Here is a 13,828-nt window from a genome sequence, read left to right on the forward strand (position 1 = left end):
TTTGAGTTAAAAACGTTTTCTCTGAAAGAATATACCGGTGTATATATATACAGTATATTTGAGGATTTGCAAATGTCTGCGCACGCCACTGCACTTGCCCAATAGCCCTGGCATTGGCATAAACAAAAGGTGAACGGTCACCTGTGTGTGTGTGTGTGTGTGTGTGTGTGTGTTGGGAGAGGAGAGGGAATTATAAAAGGTAGATTTTCAGTTGAGGTTGATCCATGATTTGGGTCCCCCCCACCACCACATGGTGGCGGTAATGCACCGAAAACTGGTTGCTAACTTCCGTAAAATATAAAGAAGTAGAAGAAGATCAAACGTATGCTCCGTCGCACCACGGTGTCGCGCGCTGAAAATAGCAGACATACAAGCTCACAGTCACAACCATAGAGTAATAAAAGGATAGAGTCACAACAACAACTCAGCTTGTAGCTCGGCGCTCGATCGTTGTCACAGTTGTGCGACGAACTAGAGATTTGTAAAGTTTGCAGCATGGTTTGCAGAACAGGCTGAGGCAGCATCGCCAAGCTGACAGAACAGAACCACAACATTGTGAAGTGGAGTCAAGCAACTGAAGCAACTATGGCAAGCGGGATCATCACGGTTGGTTATGTTTGGACTTTTTTGGGGGGGGGGACAATAAATCAAAAGTGTATGTTAGACAGTCGCCTAGTCGGATCACCATGCAGATTACATGGCCTAAATCAGCACTGTGTTTTGTCATGTCCACTTTGTCCAGAGTCTCAACACAACCGTTTATTATGTTATTTTACAGCAGTATGTGCCTCCATTGACAAGCTTTATGTTGATGCTGATCTTCCTATTCCAGCAGCAATTGGCACCTGCCCACAGAGCCTAGAACTACACAGTGATGATTTAGGCCATGTTATGTGCATGGTGTTGGTCCACTGACAGTGAAAAGTTAACAACGGTTTCAGCCATCTTTTTAGAGTGGATTGTGCTTCAGTATGTTGACAAGCTTCATATTCTAATTCATGGAGATGCTAACACCTCAACAGTGCCACAGGCTGATCACCTCCATGCCACGCCCCATTGATGAAATAATTTCTTCAAAAGTAGCCCAGACCAAGTATTAACTACTGCATACATTAATATACTTTCGTAAAATATTCAAATTCATTAATAAGATTAGATTTTTATGAGCTGTACGCCATAATCATCAAGATTAAAACAAAAAAGGGTTTAAATACACTCTATGCACAATTAATTGAGAATATATGAAAGTTTCACTTTTTCAATTATATTACAGAAGAAAATGAACTTTTACAAAATATTCTAATTCAGTGAGATGGAGCTGTATATACAGTTAATATGTGCGTGTGTGTGTGTGTGTGTGTTAGGTTGTGCACAGCTGATGGAAAAACAACCATGCTGTTTTCATGCTCAGACCCAGACACACACACACACACACACACACACACACACAGAGAGCTCTGAAAGGGAGTTAATAGGAGACAGTTTTTGATCCTGCTACACATTCAAATTACTTCAGCATTTGTCTTGTTCAGGTTGTTGTCTCTGGGCACACAAACACATTCCAATTTAAATCAAGTGTAAGTTTGTTTTTGGCAATAAATGTTTTATTTATTTATTCAATTATTGAAGTCTATGCCATAGACTCTATGGGTCGCACTAGGCACTAGGCATAGATGGCGTATGGCTTCATATTCAGGTCCATTAACTTACCTAGTTGGTTAACCTCATCTCAATCACCACACATAACCTGTCCTATAGTTTTAATAGTATAGTTTCAGCTGTCTACCATTTATCTCATGGCCATGTATCCGGGCCATGGAGCCGCAACCACAGATCCCATAGCCTGGCATCCAAGCTACAGTACATGTAAACCCGAGTGTACGCTTTGATCTCGCCGCAAAGCGGGTGCCTATATGGGCTATAGTTCCAAACATTGCTCCTATGGCTGGAACTATCCCATTGAGGTAGAATGAGCACTCCCACATTCCATTGGTTACAATGAGAGTCAACGCTAGTGTCGCCACTCTCTCAACTATATTACTCTGGTGTAGACTTGCCACAAATGCAGCGCAGCTTACATTTTATTAGTAGGATAGACACTGTGCAAGGTCCAAAGGGTATGATGATGAAATGCCATCACTGATTGTTATACTTTTCACTTACACATTATTTTGTGCACTTTTCCCAATCCACTTGCAGAGAGAATCGACCTTGAAAACCCCGGTGGCTGTGCTTCGGCTCCCCAGAGGACCTGACCCCCACAGCCGGGGCTTCGAACCCAACTCGCCCCGCTTCATCGCCCTCGGTCCGACGTCCATCTCGACGTCCGCCGGATCGAAGACGGACGGCGCGCGCCGGCAGGAGGAGCAGCGTGCGCGGTCCTCCCTGAGGGAGAACTTTCTGAGATGTCTCATTTCCATGACCAGCAAGCAGGTCCAGTTCCACATGCACGAGAAGGTGAAGGTGGTGGCGACCTTCGGCGCGTCGGACATCGACGTGCTGAACTTCCAGGTGTCGGCTCTGCAGACGCCCATCGGCGTGCAGAAAGACGCGCTGATCCGCTGTCAGGACGTGATCTCGTGTTCTTTTCATGTGTGATGTTTTTCTGTTCAACTGGGACCCTTTTCCATTTCCACCCAGATCAAAAGTTGAACTAAGTTGAACTATTTTCAACTGCTTTAGCAGTTGAAAAATAGCAGATCTACAAGCTCATAGCGTGCCACAGAGTGGCGCGCTACGAGCTTGTGGGTCTGCTATTTTTGAAAAATTGTGAAAATGTGGCGCAAATTTGGAATATATATTCTTTCAGAGCGAAGTTTTGGCTTTTGTAGTATCGTCCTCAGTTCGAAATGGGTTAAGAAGCCTATTGTGATTTCCATGCTTCTTTGGATTTATTTTTTTAAAGATATATATTTTTTGGCTTTTGCCTTTATTGATAGGGTACAGTAATGTTTGGACAGGAAAGGCAGACGGGCTCGGGACTCGAACCCGCGACACACTGTCACAGGCCTAGGTGCCTGGACCGCTCGGCCCAGGCCAGCTTAGTTGGATTTCTAAAGCTAATTTCTGTTGGGTGGAGGGGTGATTATTAATGTGATATCACATAACCTGACACTGCATTGAAGGAGCTGGCTGACACTTAACCAGCAGTTCCATTTTCCAGCACTGGGGGGAGCTATACACCAATAATGTAGTAAGGAGACCTTGAGGCTTCACTGTTGGCTCCCCATCATAAAGCCTGCTGGAAGTACTGTTCAAATTACAGCAGTGCTTCCCAAACCTTTTCATGTCAAGGACCCCCAAATTGACACTAATCAGCCCGCGGACCCCCATTTGAAAAGATATGCCAGGGACCCCCATAAGAGAATATTTTTACGGCTCTAGCAGTGATTCTCAACCCGTTTAATTTCAAGAACCCCCAGTTTGACATGCATTAGGCTACGGATCCTCATTTAATGGCATTTATATCTCCGGGCCCCCCAAATTTACATTGTAAAATTGAGGTTAATTAAACTCCAGAGTGTACAAATTGTACTATCTATTTTACTAACCTATAATAGCTGGGGACCCCCTAGAACTGCCTCAAGGCCCCCTTGGGGTCCCCGGACCCCACTTTGGGAACCACTGAATTACAGTGATGAAACATGATCTTGCTATGATCTCAGTAATTGCTGTAACTTCATAACAGTATTCACTACATAGGATACATGTTCACTAAAAGTTATTAGTTGCTTTTGAACGTCTCAGGTCTTGTGCACCTGCTCTATCACTTTGGGAAGCTTCTGTTTTGGTCGTACTTTACTTATGTATGGTTTAAAGTTAGCAAATTGTGTTCATTTCTTTGCGTCTAGTTTTGAATAATAAAACTTTTTGTATTTAAATATTAATTGCAGTCTGTATTAATTCTAGAAAAGCATAAGAGGAAATATCCTCCTTAATGCAAAACTATATGCTAATATTTAGGCCTTCACATTATTAGTCCCTTTGTAACTATACTCTAAAGGCTGGAATTTAAATGTTGCAGCTTAATTTGAGTCATTTTTCAGCAGGTAAAATTAATGGTGAGAAGGTATGGATTTCCAACTTCAGGTCTACTTTGTCACAGACATCAGTTTAATAACCACCAGACAGGTCTAGTAGGCAGATATATTAACTATTATGACCTTACATGTATTGATGTAAGAGCCTAGTAGTCCCTCCATGTGCCAGAAGTGTACCTCCCAGCCCTGGCAGAGTAGTTCTGGAGTAGTTCCAACGGATTGTGTGCCCCTGGTTTTTCCCTAGTGGGACTGATTGAGGGTAGCTACTGGGACGTAAGTCGGGACTTGATCACTCCCGGCTGTGTCGCCTGAGTGAGGGGTATGATGTTGAGAGACCCGAAACCCCGTTGACCTCAGGATACATCACGTCCCAGGTTCATCCATGCGATGTTTTTTAGTTATGTTCTATCTGATATCAACTGTGCATCAGACTAATCGTAACCATTTGTCACTCAGGACAAAGTAACCCAACATCTTTAAGACTTATAATAGGGCAAGCGGTTGTCATTCAAATCTGGCTCCATAAATTGCATTAAATAAGACCGAGACTAATCAGCATTTGGAACCGGTCTTATTACAGGACGACGGCATCAATAATATTTAATCTTGCTAAAAGGTGTATTTTGTGTGTTCCCAATAAGTCATTTTATTTGAGTGCCATTAGGCGGCCGTACCACCGTGGTGTTTGTGTCTCTTTCTGTACCTGAATGATCTGATGACCACTCACTGAAGACAGTCATCAGTGAGACGGTGACTCATCCGCTCTGCCTCCCTCCCTCCCTCGCCGCCGCGCACTCCCTCGCTTTTCATCTTCAACCCCACTCCAAAATATGACTTAACCCATTTAGACCGCCGGAGGCCCATTCTACAAATGCCTTCTAAATCCTGACAGTTTTCTGAAAAACCCTATGTTTCTATGTAAGTCGTTCTCACACATTTTCATGTCGATTTTCATGTAATTGGCCCCCGGACCCCAATCTCAAAATATGTTGTTCCAAGGACCCCCCCGAAGCAAATATTTTCAAAAATAGAAGATCTACAAGGTCATAGCGTGGCACCGCTATGAGCTTGTAGATCTGCTAGCTTTCAATAGCTTAAAGTATAACATAATGCTTTAAAACACCAAAAGGTGTGTCCCGCCCCGAATGGTTTAAACCGTGTATGACGTCATTGGGTCTCTGTGATTCAATCAGGAAGCTCCTCAAGGACACTCAATGTTAATTTCATATACCCCCTGCACGCTATTTCACTATCTGGAGCCTTCTTTGGCTCCCTATAGTTCACATCCTCACTTACTTCTCTGATAGTATACACTAACTACTAGTATGCATTCCATACCAGGCTCCTCGTGAAAACGTTTTCCGTCACCACCATGGCTCGGAGTCGTTTGCTGCTGTTATTGCTGCATTAATTAATGAGGTGTACGTGTGTCCTTTTTGTCCAACTATGAATGATCACTTGGCATGAGAGGGAGTTGGATCCATGCTCGGTTAAATTGTAGCAGTGCATGGTTGGGGGCACAGTACACTGTCTCAATGTTATCTACTCTTACTGTTTCTCTTTCCTGGCGGTCTGCTTCTCCCTGATTCCAGTGGAAAAACATTCTTTACGTGTGTGTGTGTGTGTGTGTGTGTGTGTGTGTGTGTGTGTGTGTGTGTGTGTGTGTGTGTGTGTGTGTGTGTGTGTGTGTGTGTGTGTGTGTGTGTGTGTGTGTGTGTGTGTGTGTGTGTGTGTGTGTGTGTGTGTGTGTGTGTCATGGTGGTACAAGGAATCTGCCCTGTCTAACACCCACTGGCCAACAGGAAACACATTCCACTCCTTCCTGTTTGTGGCCTTCTCTCACTTCCTGTCAAGTGTCTGTGATAACTTACAAAAATACACGGCCACAGTCACTTCATCATCGCTTCGCTCTGCCCTCGCCCACAAATACAGCAGGACAAAAGAATGTACATGAATCCAACGGAGCTTAACAAGGCATTGCTGTGGATACAGTTCTATTACTATTTGCTCTCATATTCTGGGAATAATGTATAACCAGTAAGACGCCTGAGGGCGAGAAGCTTCCTCGCCCTTTTTAGGCGAGGTCGTAACCGCACGTGTGTGGGTGCACGCATCCGCCTGGGTGAGGGAAGACTGCTGGGCGAACGCTGCATGGTGCTTTGGCATGGGGGGGGTCAGATCAACATATGGAATGAATTCTGTACTGGCCATATACAGTATGGAGCATGTCTTGAGTGTACAGGGTTTGATGTGGTCACTGGTCAGATCAACATATGGAATGTCAGAACAGGTTAGCTCCATATATGGAGATCTAAGGGTGGGCAGTGTCTTTAGTGTACAGGGTTTGATGATGACCCAGGTAGGGCCGGCCCTTCATTTTCGGGCCTGTTGAGAACTAGTTTTCTGCCGGGTGCGGCTGTACGGCTGCCTACTAATAACCTTCTGGCAGGCCCGTCTAGAGTTTAAATGGATCAGTCAAAAGGGAGACATCGAAGAGGAAGGATGGATGGGGAAGGATCAACATATGGAATGTCAGAACAGGTCAGCTCCATATATGGAGATCTAAGGTTTGAGGTTTGAGGTCAGATCCAGGTCGGATGTAGAGTTGCTGCAGCCAATATTGATGACATCAGAGATCTCCATATACAGTATGGGCTTAATATTGTTGATGACGTCATGTGATGTCACGAGGCATGACCATATATGGTCATGCCTGGGGTGACCGACAGCCTGAGGGGAAATGCACGATTTCATAGTAAATGCGACCTGCGGTTGCAATAATCATGGGTAATATTCAATCAGATTGAAGCTATCTATCTCACACACAGATATATAATAGAAAAGGGTTGAGGCCAAATGAGGTCATTGACAATGTCATTGCATGCAAAGCATGCAATCTTATTTCAAAACAGATGATGGACAGGTATAGGTACTGTCCATCATTCAGACTACGAACATGAGTAAAGTGATGTGGGGGATTTCTACAAGAATGGGGCCTGGGACAGATTCTCATCCTTTTTACTGCCGTATTAGCCAAACATTGTGGAAATACTGGTGTGAAACGCATTCTTCTTGATAACCTGTATTTCTGTATACATTTCAAGACAGTCCAACTGGACACAACAAGTTTCTCTATTTTTGGCATATAGCAGGGGCGGACAATTTGTGGTGACACAGATAGAACACCCATTAATGTTTCCTAATAGAGAATTCAGAAAATATTTATATCAATTATTTTTACGCCTGGAACCAAGCCATCCAGACTCCCGGTGAATCATGACCATAAAACATTGGATTTTGTGTGTCAAAGAATATTTGAATACCGTATTTAATAAATAAATACCCTTTTTTTGCGTTATTATTAAAAAGAAAAATCACATAATCAAATGTTTTATGGTAGAAGAAAATGGCCGCCACTGCTATGCTCTATTATTATGATATTTACAGGTATGTGCCCATTGTTTAATGGTGCTGTTGATGGGACACACGAGGAATGGCTGAGTCACAGGCAGTCCTCTGGTTTGTTTAACTTGCAGCTATGAGAATGTTGGAGTAGCTCCAGTGATTGTGCGGCTCAGGCGCTGCGTAGCAGTCTCACTTCCCCAGCTCAAGTGCTCGTGGAGATAAAGACCCAGGCAGGGGGGAATGCCAGCCAGATATGCCACCGAGTGGCAGCCTGGTCCCCAAACCTACTGTACCGTGCCATGATTTGTTTTTGCTTAATGTAAGTCGCTCTGGATCAAGAGTACAGTACAGTACAGTACAGTCTAGTCTACTGTGAGGTATACAGCCGCCTCACGTGCCTGCATGCGTGTTCGTTTGGCTGTTCTTAAGCCTGCACACGGGTATGATATAATCATTGAGTCAAATACAGTATGGATTCATCATTGGTAAATAACACTTGAGTGGAGAATGATGGCCAATTCTGGAACCACACACATACATTGCAAGACGTATGTCTTGCAATGTGAACATTGCTGGAGGTGTGGAAGAGCCTTTTGGTGGCTGGACACCCTCTCCTCTATTTGCTGTCACTTGACTCGGGTGGCCTGGGCTGGTGGTGAAACTCTTCTCCACGGAATGTGGCTCATTCATATATCTAATGAATTGCATTTCTATAGCGCTTTTTCAAGTGCTCAAAGCGCTTTACAATGGTTCATTCATTCATACATTGGGAGGTGAGGCGGCGAACAGTCGACGCCAGAGTCCTCACTTCCCACATTCACACACCAATGGTGGCGAGCACACACCGGCCGACTCATTGGAGGCAATGTAGGGTTCAGTGTCTTGCCCAAGGACACTTCGACATGTGGACAGGAGGAGGAGGCGGGATTCGAACCACTGACCTCATGGATCATTGGACGACCTGCTCTACCTCCTGAGCCACAGCCGCCCCAAATATCGAGACTGTGTCTTCATGCAGTCTACTGGTTAGTGGTTACAGGGTTAGGGTTTTACTTTTCCAATGTAATAACGTGTAATGTACAGGTATAATATAATAGACCTGTAAAAACAACACAACATGGTTTGCTCTGACGTCATGAATAATGATGTCCTTTATTAAACATGACTTGACAGTTCACAAGTAAGCAATGCAGTATGACACGTTTCCAGACAGGTGTGTGTGGGGAAATAGCCACCACAGGATACCATTCCAGAAGTGAGTTAAACAACACAAAAGTATATGGAACGGACTCTCTGGCACAACCTAAATCCTACTTCATACCTTGTCTCATGGCGGTGCATGTCGCTCGTTTTTTATAAATAACATATTTTTCAAACTAACAACGATTTAGGCTTCGGTCTAGACAGGAAGACATACTGTATAAGAGGAGGTGGGAGGAGAAAAGGGAAGCACTAATTAGGGCGTGATTAAAGATATCTTCATTTATCTATACTTCAAAGTCCAGGCGGCCCCATGCGGTTTGACTCCCTTCCCCGAAGGAATAAACAGGAAGATGTGCTGCCGATACCGTTCAGTCTACCATTCTGATTATGAACCAGCAATATGGACTCTCACCGGATACATCCACCATCTCTGAAGACACAAACCTGACCAACCAGAAAACCTTATAGTCTCCAGACTGGAAATGCCAGCACAGCCAGTTTGGAGAGCAGATTTCGGGTGTGCTGTTTTGTAGGTGTGAGTAAAAATCCATACAGTATAAGCAAGGCCTGCATGCCAAATCTATGCCTTAGTTATAAGTCTACACGGAGAGTACATCCTTCTCCCATCCGGCCTTCGCTTGCGAGTCCCCCTGTGCCACAAAAAAACAAGCACAAACATTCCTTTGTCCCCGTCTCTATTTGCACACTACATGCGGCTGTGGGTAGATCTAGGAGATAACCTTATGATGATAAGCACTTTTTACTTTTTACTGTATTGGTCTCGTGCCTAATGTCTATGCACACGCACTTTATGACCCACTGTATCGCATAGCACTTTAACGCCTGCACTTTAATGGTTATGTGCACCTTTGTACTTTGGTATCTGCTATGTGAACTGTTTGTTTATTTGTACTGTCTCATTGTTTAATGTACTGTACTCTATGCTGCAACCCAATTTGCCCTTCGGGGACACTAAATAAACTTGGAAGTGGAAGCTGTGGAAGTCACCTTTCAAGATTCAACCCAATTAATAATCCTCCGGCTTTATTATATAATAAATTCATTATATAATTTTGAATGGCTTTAAGAAAGACAACTGTTAAACGGGGATTGTCATCCCTCTCAAACATCACACAAATCTTAGCTCGTACAATATTTCAAAAATGACAATACGTTTTATTGTTCATACTGTTCTGAAATTAGGCTACTTAATCCGTTGAGAGGAACATGCTTAATAATAAGTAAGTAACAATAATGTTTTTTGAAAGTGTTTATTTTTATTATTACAATTTACAATTACAATTTAGGCATTTAGCAGACGCTCTTAATCCAGAGCGACTTACATTAAGCAAGAACAAAAAGGCATGGGAATACATATTATTATTACGTTTCTTCATTTATTTTTCTCCCAAAATAGGGTTCAGGTTGAAAGTGGTGTTTGTGAATGAGGCAGTTAGGTAGTTGGATCGGGATGTGTCTATCTAACCCATTTAGGCCTGACGTTGAAAAAATATATAATTAAGTATTCTGAAAGAATATATATTATTCAAAGAGTTGTGCCGCATTTTCACGATTTTTCAAAAATAGCAGACCTACAATCTCGTAGCCCTATGAGCTCTCAGCTTGTAGATCTGCTATTTTTCAATAGCTAAAGTATAACATAATGCTTAGTTGCCACCAAAAGGCGTTCCCACGGTACAGAATGGTCTAAAGGGGAACTGTGCTGCTATGCATGCAGAGAGAGTTGAATGTCCACGCAGTTATTTAATCAGGGCTGAGATCACATTCCTGTGAAGGTTTATCTTCCTGCATGTGGTCATTAGAGTCTGTGGCACTGAGGAGGTCCAGCCTAAGTGTTCACTGTTCAGGCGCTTCCCACGAAACACAGGATAGTTCCAGACACCCACGTCCCTCCCTCCCACGTAGCCTCCATAATGACACCCTCGTCCCTCCCTCCCATATATCCTCCATAATAATGCAGTGATAGATTGTCTCTCTCTCTCTCCTATCCACTTGACTTTGAACTTGCTATGTAAATGTGCTAATCTTTTGCTGTCCTGCTACGATGCGTCAACCTCAAGTAAAATTCCTTGTGTATATAAAGCCAGTGGTTCCCAAACTTTTTTATGTCAAGGACCCCCAAATTGACACTAATATATATAAACTTTATTACAGGCTCGTGGCCCAAAAGGTAAGACAGTATACATCACATATACTGTACGAGAATACAAATAAAAATAAAATAAAAAATACAGTACATTTATCCAGCCCCACAGGTTACTACTCTAGGCGAGGCACTCATGCCAGTGTCCTCTGATGGTAGAAGTGTACCTTACAGAACTACGGCCAGGGTCTGTCATCTGTCTATTCAGGAGCGATCCAGTCTGCTCATGAATTTGAAATGTCAAGCCTACTCCAGCCAGTGAAGCATACAGTAGGCCTATAGGGGTTAACTTGTTAAATCATCAGTGAGCATGTAACCTCAATGCCACATAGTTACTGTAATCCTGTGAGATTTGGCAGAAGAGCCAGAGAGATGCAGATGGGGTGATATGCATTGCATGCATCTGTACAGAGTACAGAAACAAGGAGCAATGTGTGTGGCCTAAACCATATCACGCTGCGAGTTTATTCCTATCACCAGTTTTTTGTCACCTTCACGTTTATTTCCATTTATGTAAGGTTTATAAACCTGCAAATTTCAGAATCAGAATCAGCTGTAGTGTGTTGTCATATTCGTTTTTGTGCATGCATAGTTCCAATCGTGTTATTTTTTCCAAGAAAGGGGATATGCATGTCAGACTGGGGGGGACCTTGAAATTAAACGGGTTGAGAATCACTGCTAGAGCCGTAAAAAAATCTTCTCTTACGGGGGTCCCTGACATATCTTTTCAAATGGGGGTCTGTGGGCTAATTAGGGTTAATTTGGGGGTCCTTGACATGAAAAGGCCTGAAAAATACTGCCCTAGAAAGTAGACGCTCCAGTGAATTGGTAGTATTATTGGTATTATACCTGTAGCCTATAGAAGCCATTTGCTATGAGAGATGCTATTTTTATTTATGGAGCACAAATAACCATTTGAAAATAGAATATTTAAATTTCAAATACTGTCTCAGCATAAATTTTAAATGTATACACAACCCTTGGTTTTATGCATGCGTCGAGTCCATTCATTGGAGCACATGCAGCTGACAGCAAATCAGACTAGTTAGGGAGGGAAACTCATAACTGGGATTGAGCATTTGGTTTATATTTCTTTAAAAAAAATCATAACTTTTGACAGGAATGTGCTAGAGACTTACTTTTTTTTGGACAGACTCGTACATTTATGTGAATTGGCAGACACTCCCTAACCAGGCTTCAAGCGCGCTCTTTAAAACCCTCCCGTAGCCACGCCCCCTCCCTCTCCACACACGGGCTGCAAACTTGTTTGTTATAGTAAACAGAGTGAAAAATATAAACAACTTATAATGTAACTTTGCACTCCATGAAGTGGAGTAGTCTGGCGTGTTAGGAAGTGAAAACTGCTCAGTCACAACACTGTGTGACAGCTTGAAAGAGAAGTTATCTTCATAACAACAAACTGTTGGGTTTGTTTTCATTCTGCAGGTGAGTTAGCTACCAATGCTAAGTGAGCATTAACGTGCGTGTGTGTGTGTGAGAGAGAGGGAGGGGGGGGGGGTGAAATTAAATGAACAAACAAAGGTGCTTGAAGTGCTGTAAAGTGTTAGCTATAGTTAGCTAACACTGAGTTAGCTATACCTATGCTAAGCATACTGTGTGTGTGTGTGTGTGTGTGTGTGTGTGTGTGCGCGCGCGTGTGTGTGTGAGAGAGGGAGGGAGGGACTGGGTGTTGAAATAAAAAACAAAGGTGCATTAAGTGCTGTATGTGTGCATGTGGGTCCTATATATACATAAATAGAATAAATATATACAGACACAATGTTTTGTTTGGGGTGTCACAGGACCAAATCCTTGTATAAAACTGAATTCTTCTTAACTGTTTACCAATGATGGTTTAACCCATTCTGACCTGACATCAGATTCTAAAAATGTCTTCTAAATCCTGACAGTTTTCTGAAAAAGCTATGTTTCTGTGTCAGTCGTTGTTCGATTTTTCAAAAATAGCAGCTGCTATTTTTTAATAGCTAAAGCATAACATAATGCTATATCACCAAAAGGGGTTCCCGCACAAAATGGTACTGTAGGATAATTCGATGCTAGAAGGCTTTGTTACTTTTCTTTGTAGTTGTTACGTCCCCACCAAAGAGGTCCAGGTGTTATTTTCTGCAAAAGCGCATTATTGGCTATTTCCCCTACCATAAACCCCCAATGAATTGAATTGAATTGAATTGGGCATTGGGGTGTTGTGCTAATTTGCTTATTTCCATTGCTCAAATCATAATGTAAATAGTATCCCAAGCGGCACACTTTACTACTTATTTCGATGGAAATAAGCTAATTAGCACAAAAATCCAACCCCCGGTGGGCTTATATATGGGGAAATAGCCAATACTTATACTCAAAGCTTATATGGTCTCTCTCACAGGTACACGGGCCAGGGTGACGACCCCAGATCCCCGAGATCAGCTTCTTCTTAGCCCTGACATGCTGTGAATGCTGGACCCTAGCCCTGACATGCTGTGAATGCTGGACCCTATAGAGCCCTGAAATGCTGTGAATGCTGGACCCTATAGAGCCTATGCCCTAAACCCCTGACCACGACATGCTGTGAATGCTGGACCCTATGGAGCCTATGCCCTAAACCCCTGACCACGACATGCTGTGAATGCTGGACCCTATGGAGCCTATGCCCTAAACCCCTGACCAAGGCACTACAGCAGAATGCTTGCTATGTGCTGTGTAGTGCGAAACATCCAGACCAAGGCTGATCAGGCAGCCAGGATAATGAGGCTGGTTGGGGGCCATTGATACTGGGAGGAGAGTACTGCATGGCCGGCTAGCCAGCCAGATGTATGGAGGATGGAGATGAGATGACTGGAGTCTGGAGGAGCTGCTGGAGGTCTCATCATGAACTGGAGAGAGAGAGAGCCACAGTTTTCCCCTGGCATCACTACAACTATCTTATGAAGTCAAGTGGAAGAGTCGACAGCTCAAGGTATGAACTCTGTCTTTTGCTTCTTGGCTACTGCTTGTGTTTTTAATGCGTGTGATTCAA

At 43.3% G+C, this 13,828-nt stretch overlaps 1 protein-coding gene across 1 annotated transcript; it reads left to right on the forward strand.

Moving 5' to 3' along the window:
• The first annotated feature begins 479 nt into the window (after window positions 1-479).
• gemin7 (gem (nuclear organelle) associated protein 7) lies at window positions 480-3,354 on the forward strand. The gene is made up of 2 exons (XM_080771687.1): window positions 480-606; window positions 2,200-3,354. Exons 1-2 carry the CDS (start codon window positions 586-588, stop codon window positions 2,596-2,598), a joined length of 420 nt encoding a protein of 139 aa, XP_080627813.1. The 5' UTR covers window positions 480-585; the 3' UTR covers window positions 2,599-3,354.
• Window positions 3,355-13,828: the final 10,474 nt, after the last annotated feature.

Source organism: Protomyctophum bolini, assembly GCF_963924005.1.
Source record: "Protomyctophum bolini genome assembly, chromosome: 9".
NCBI classification, from domain to species: Eukaryota; Metazoa; Chordata; class Actinopteri; order Myctophiformes; family Myctophidae; genus Protomyctophum; species Protomyctophum bolini.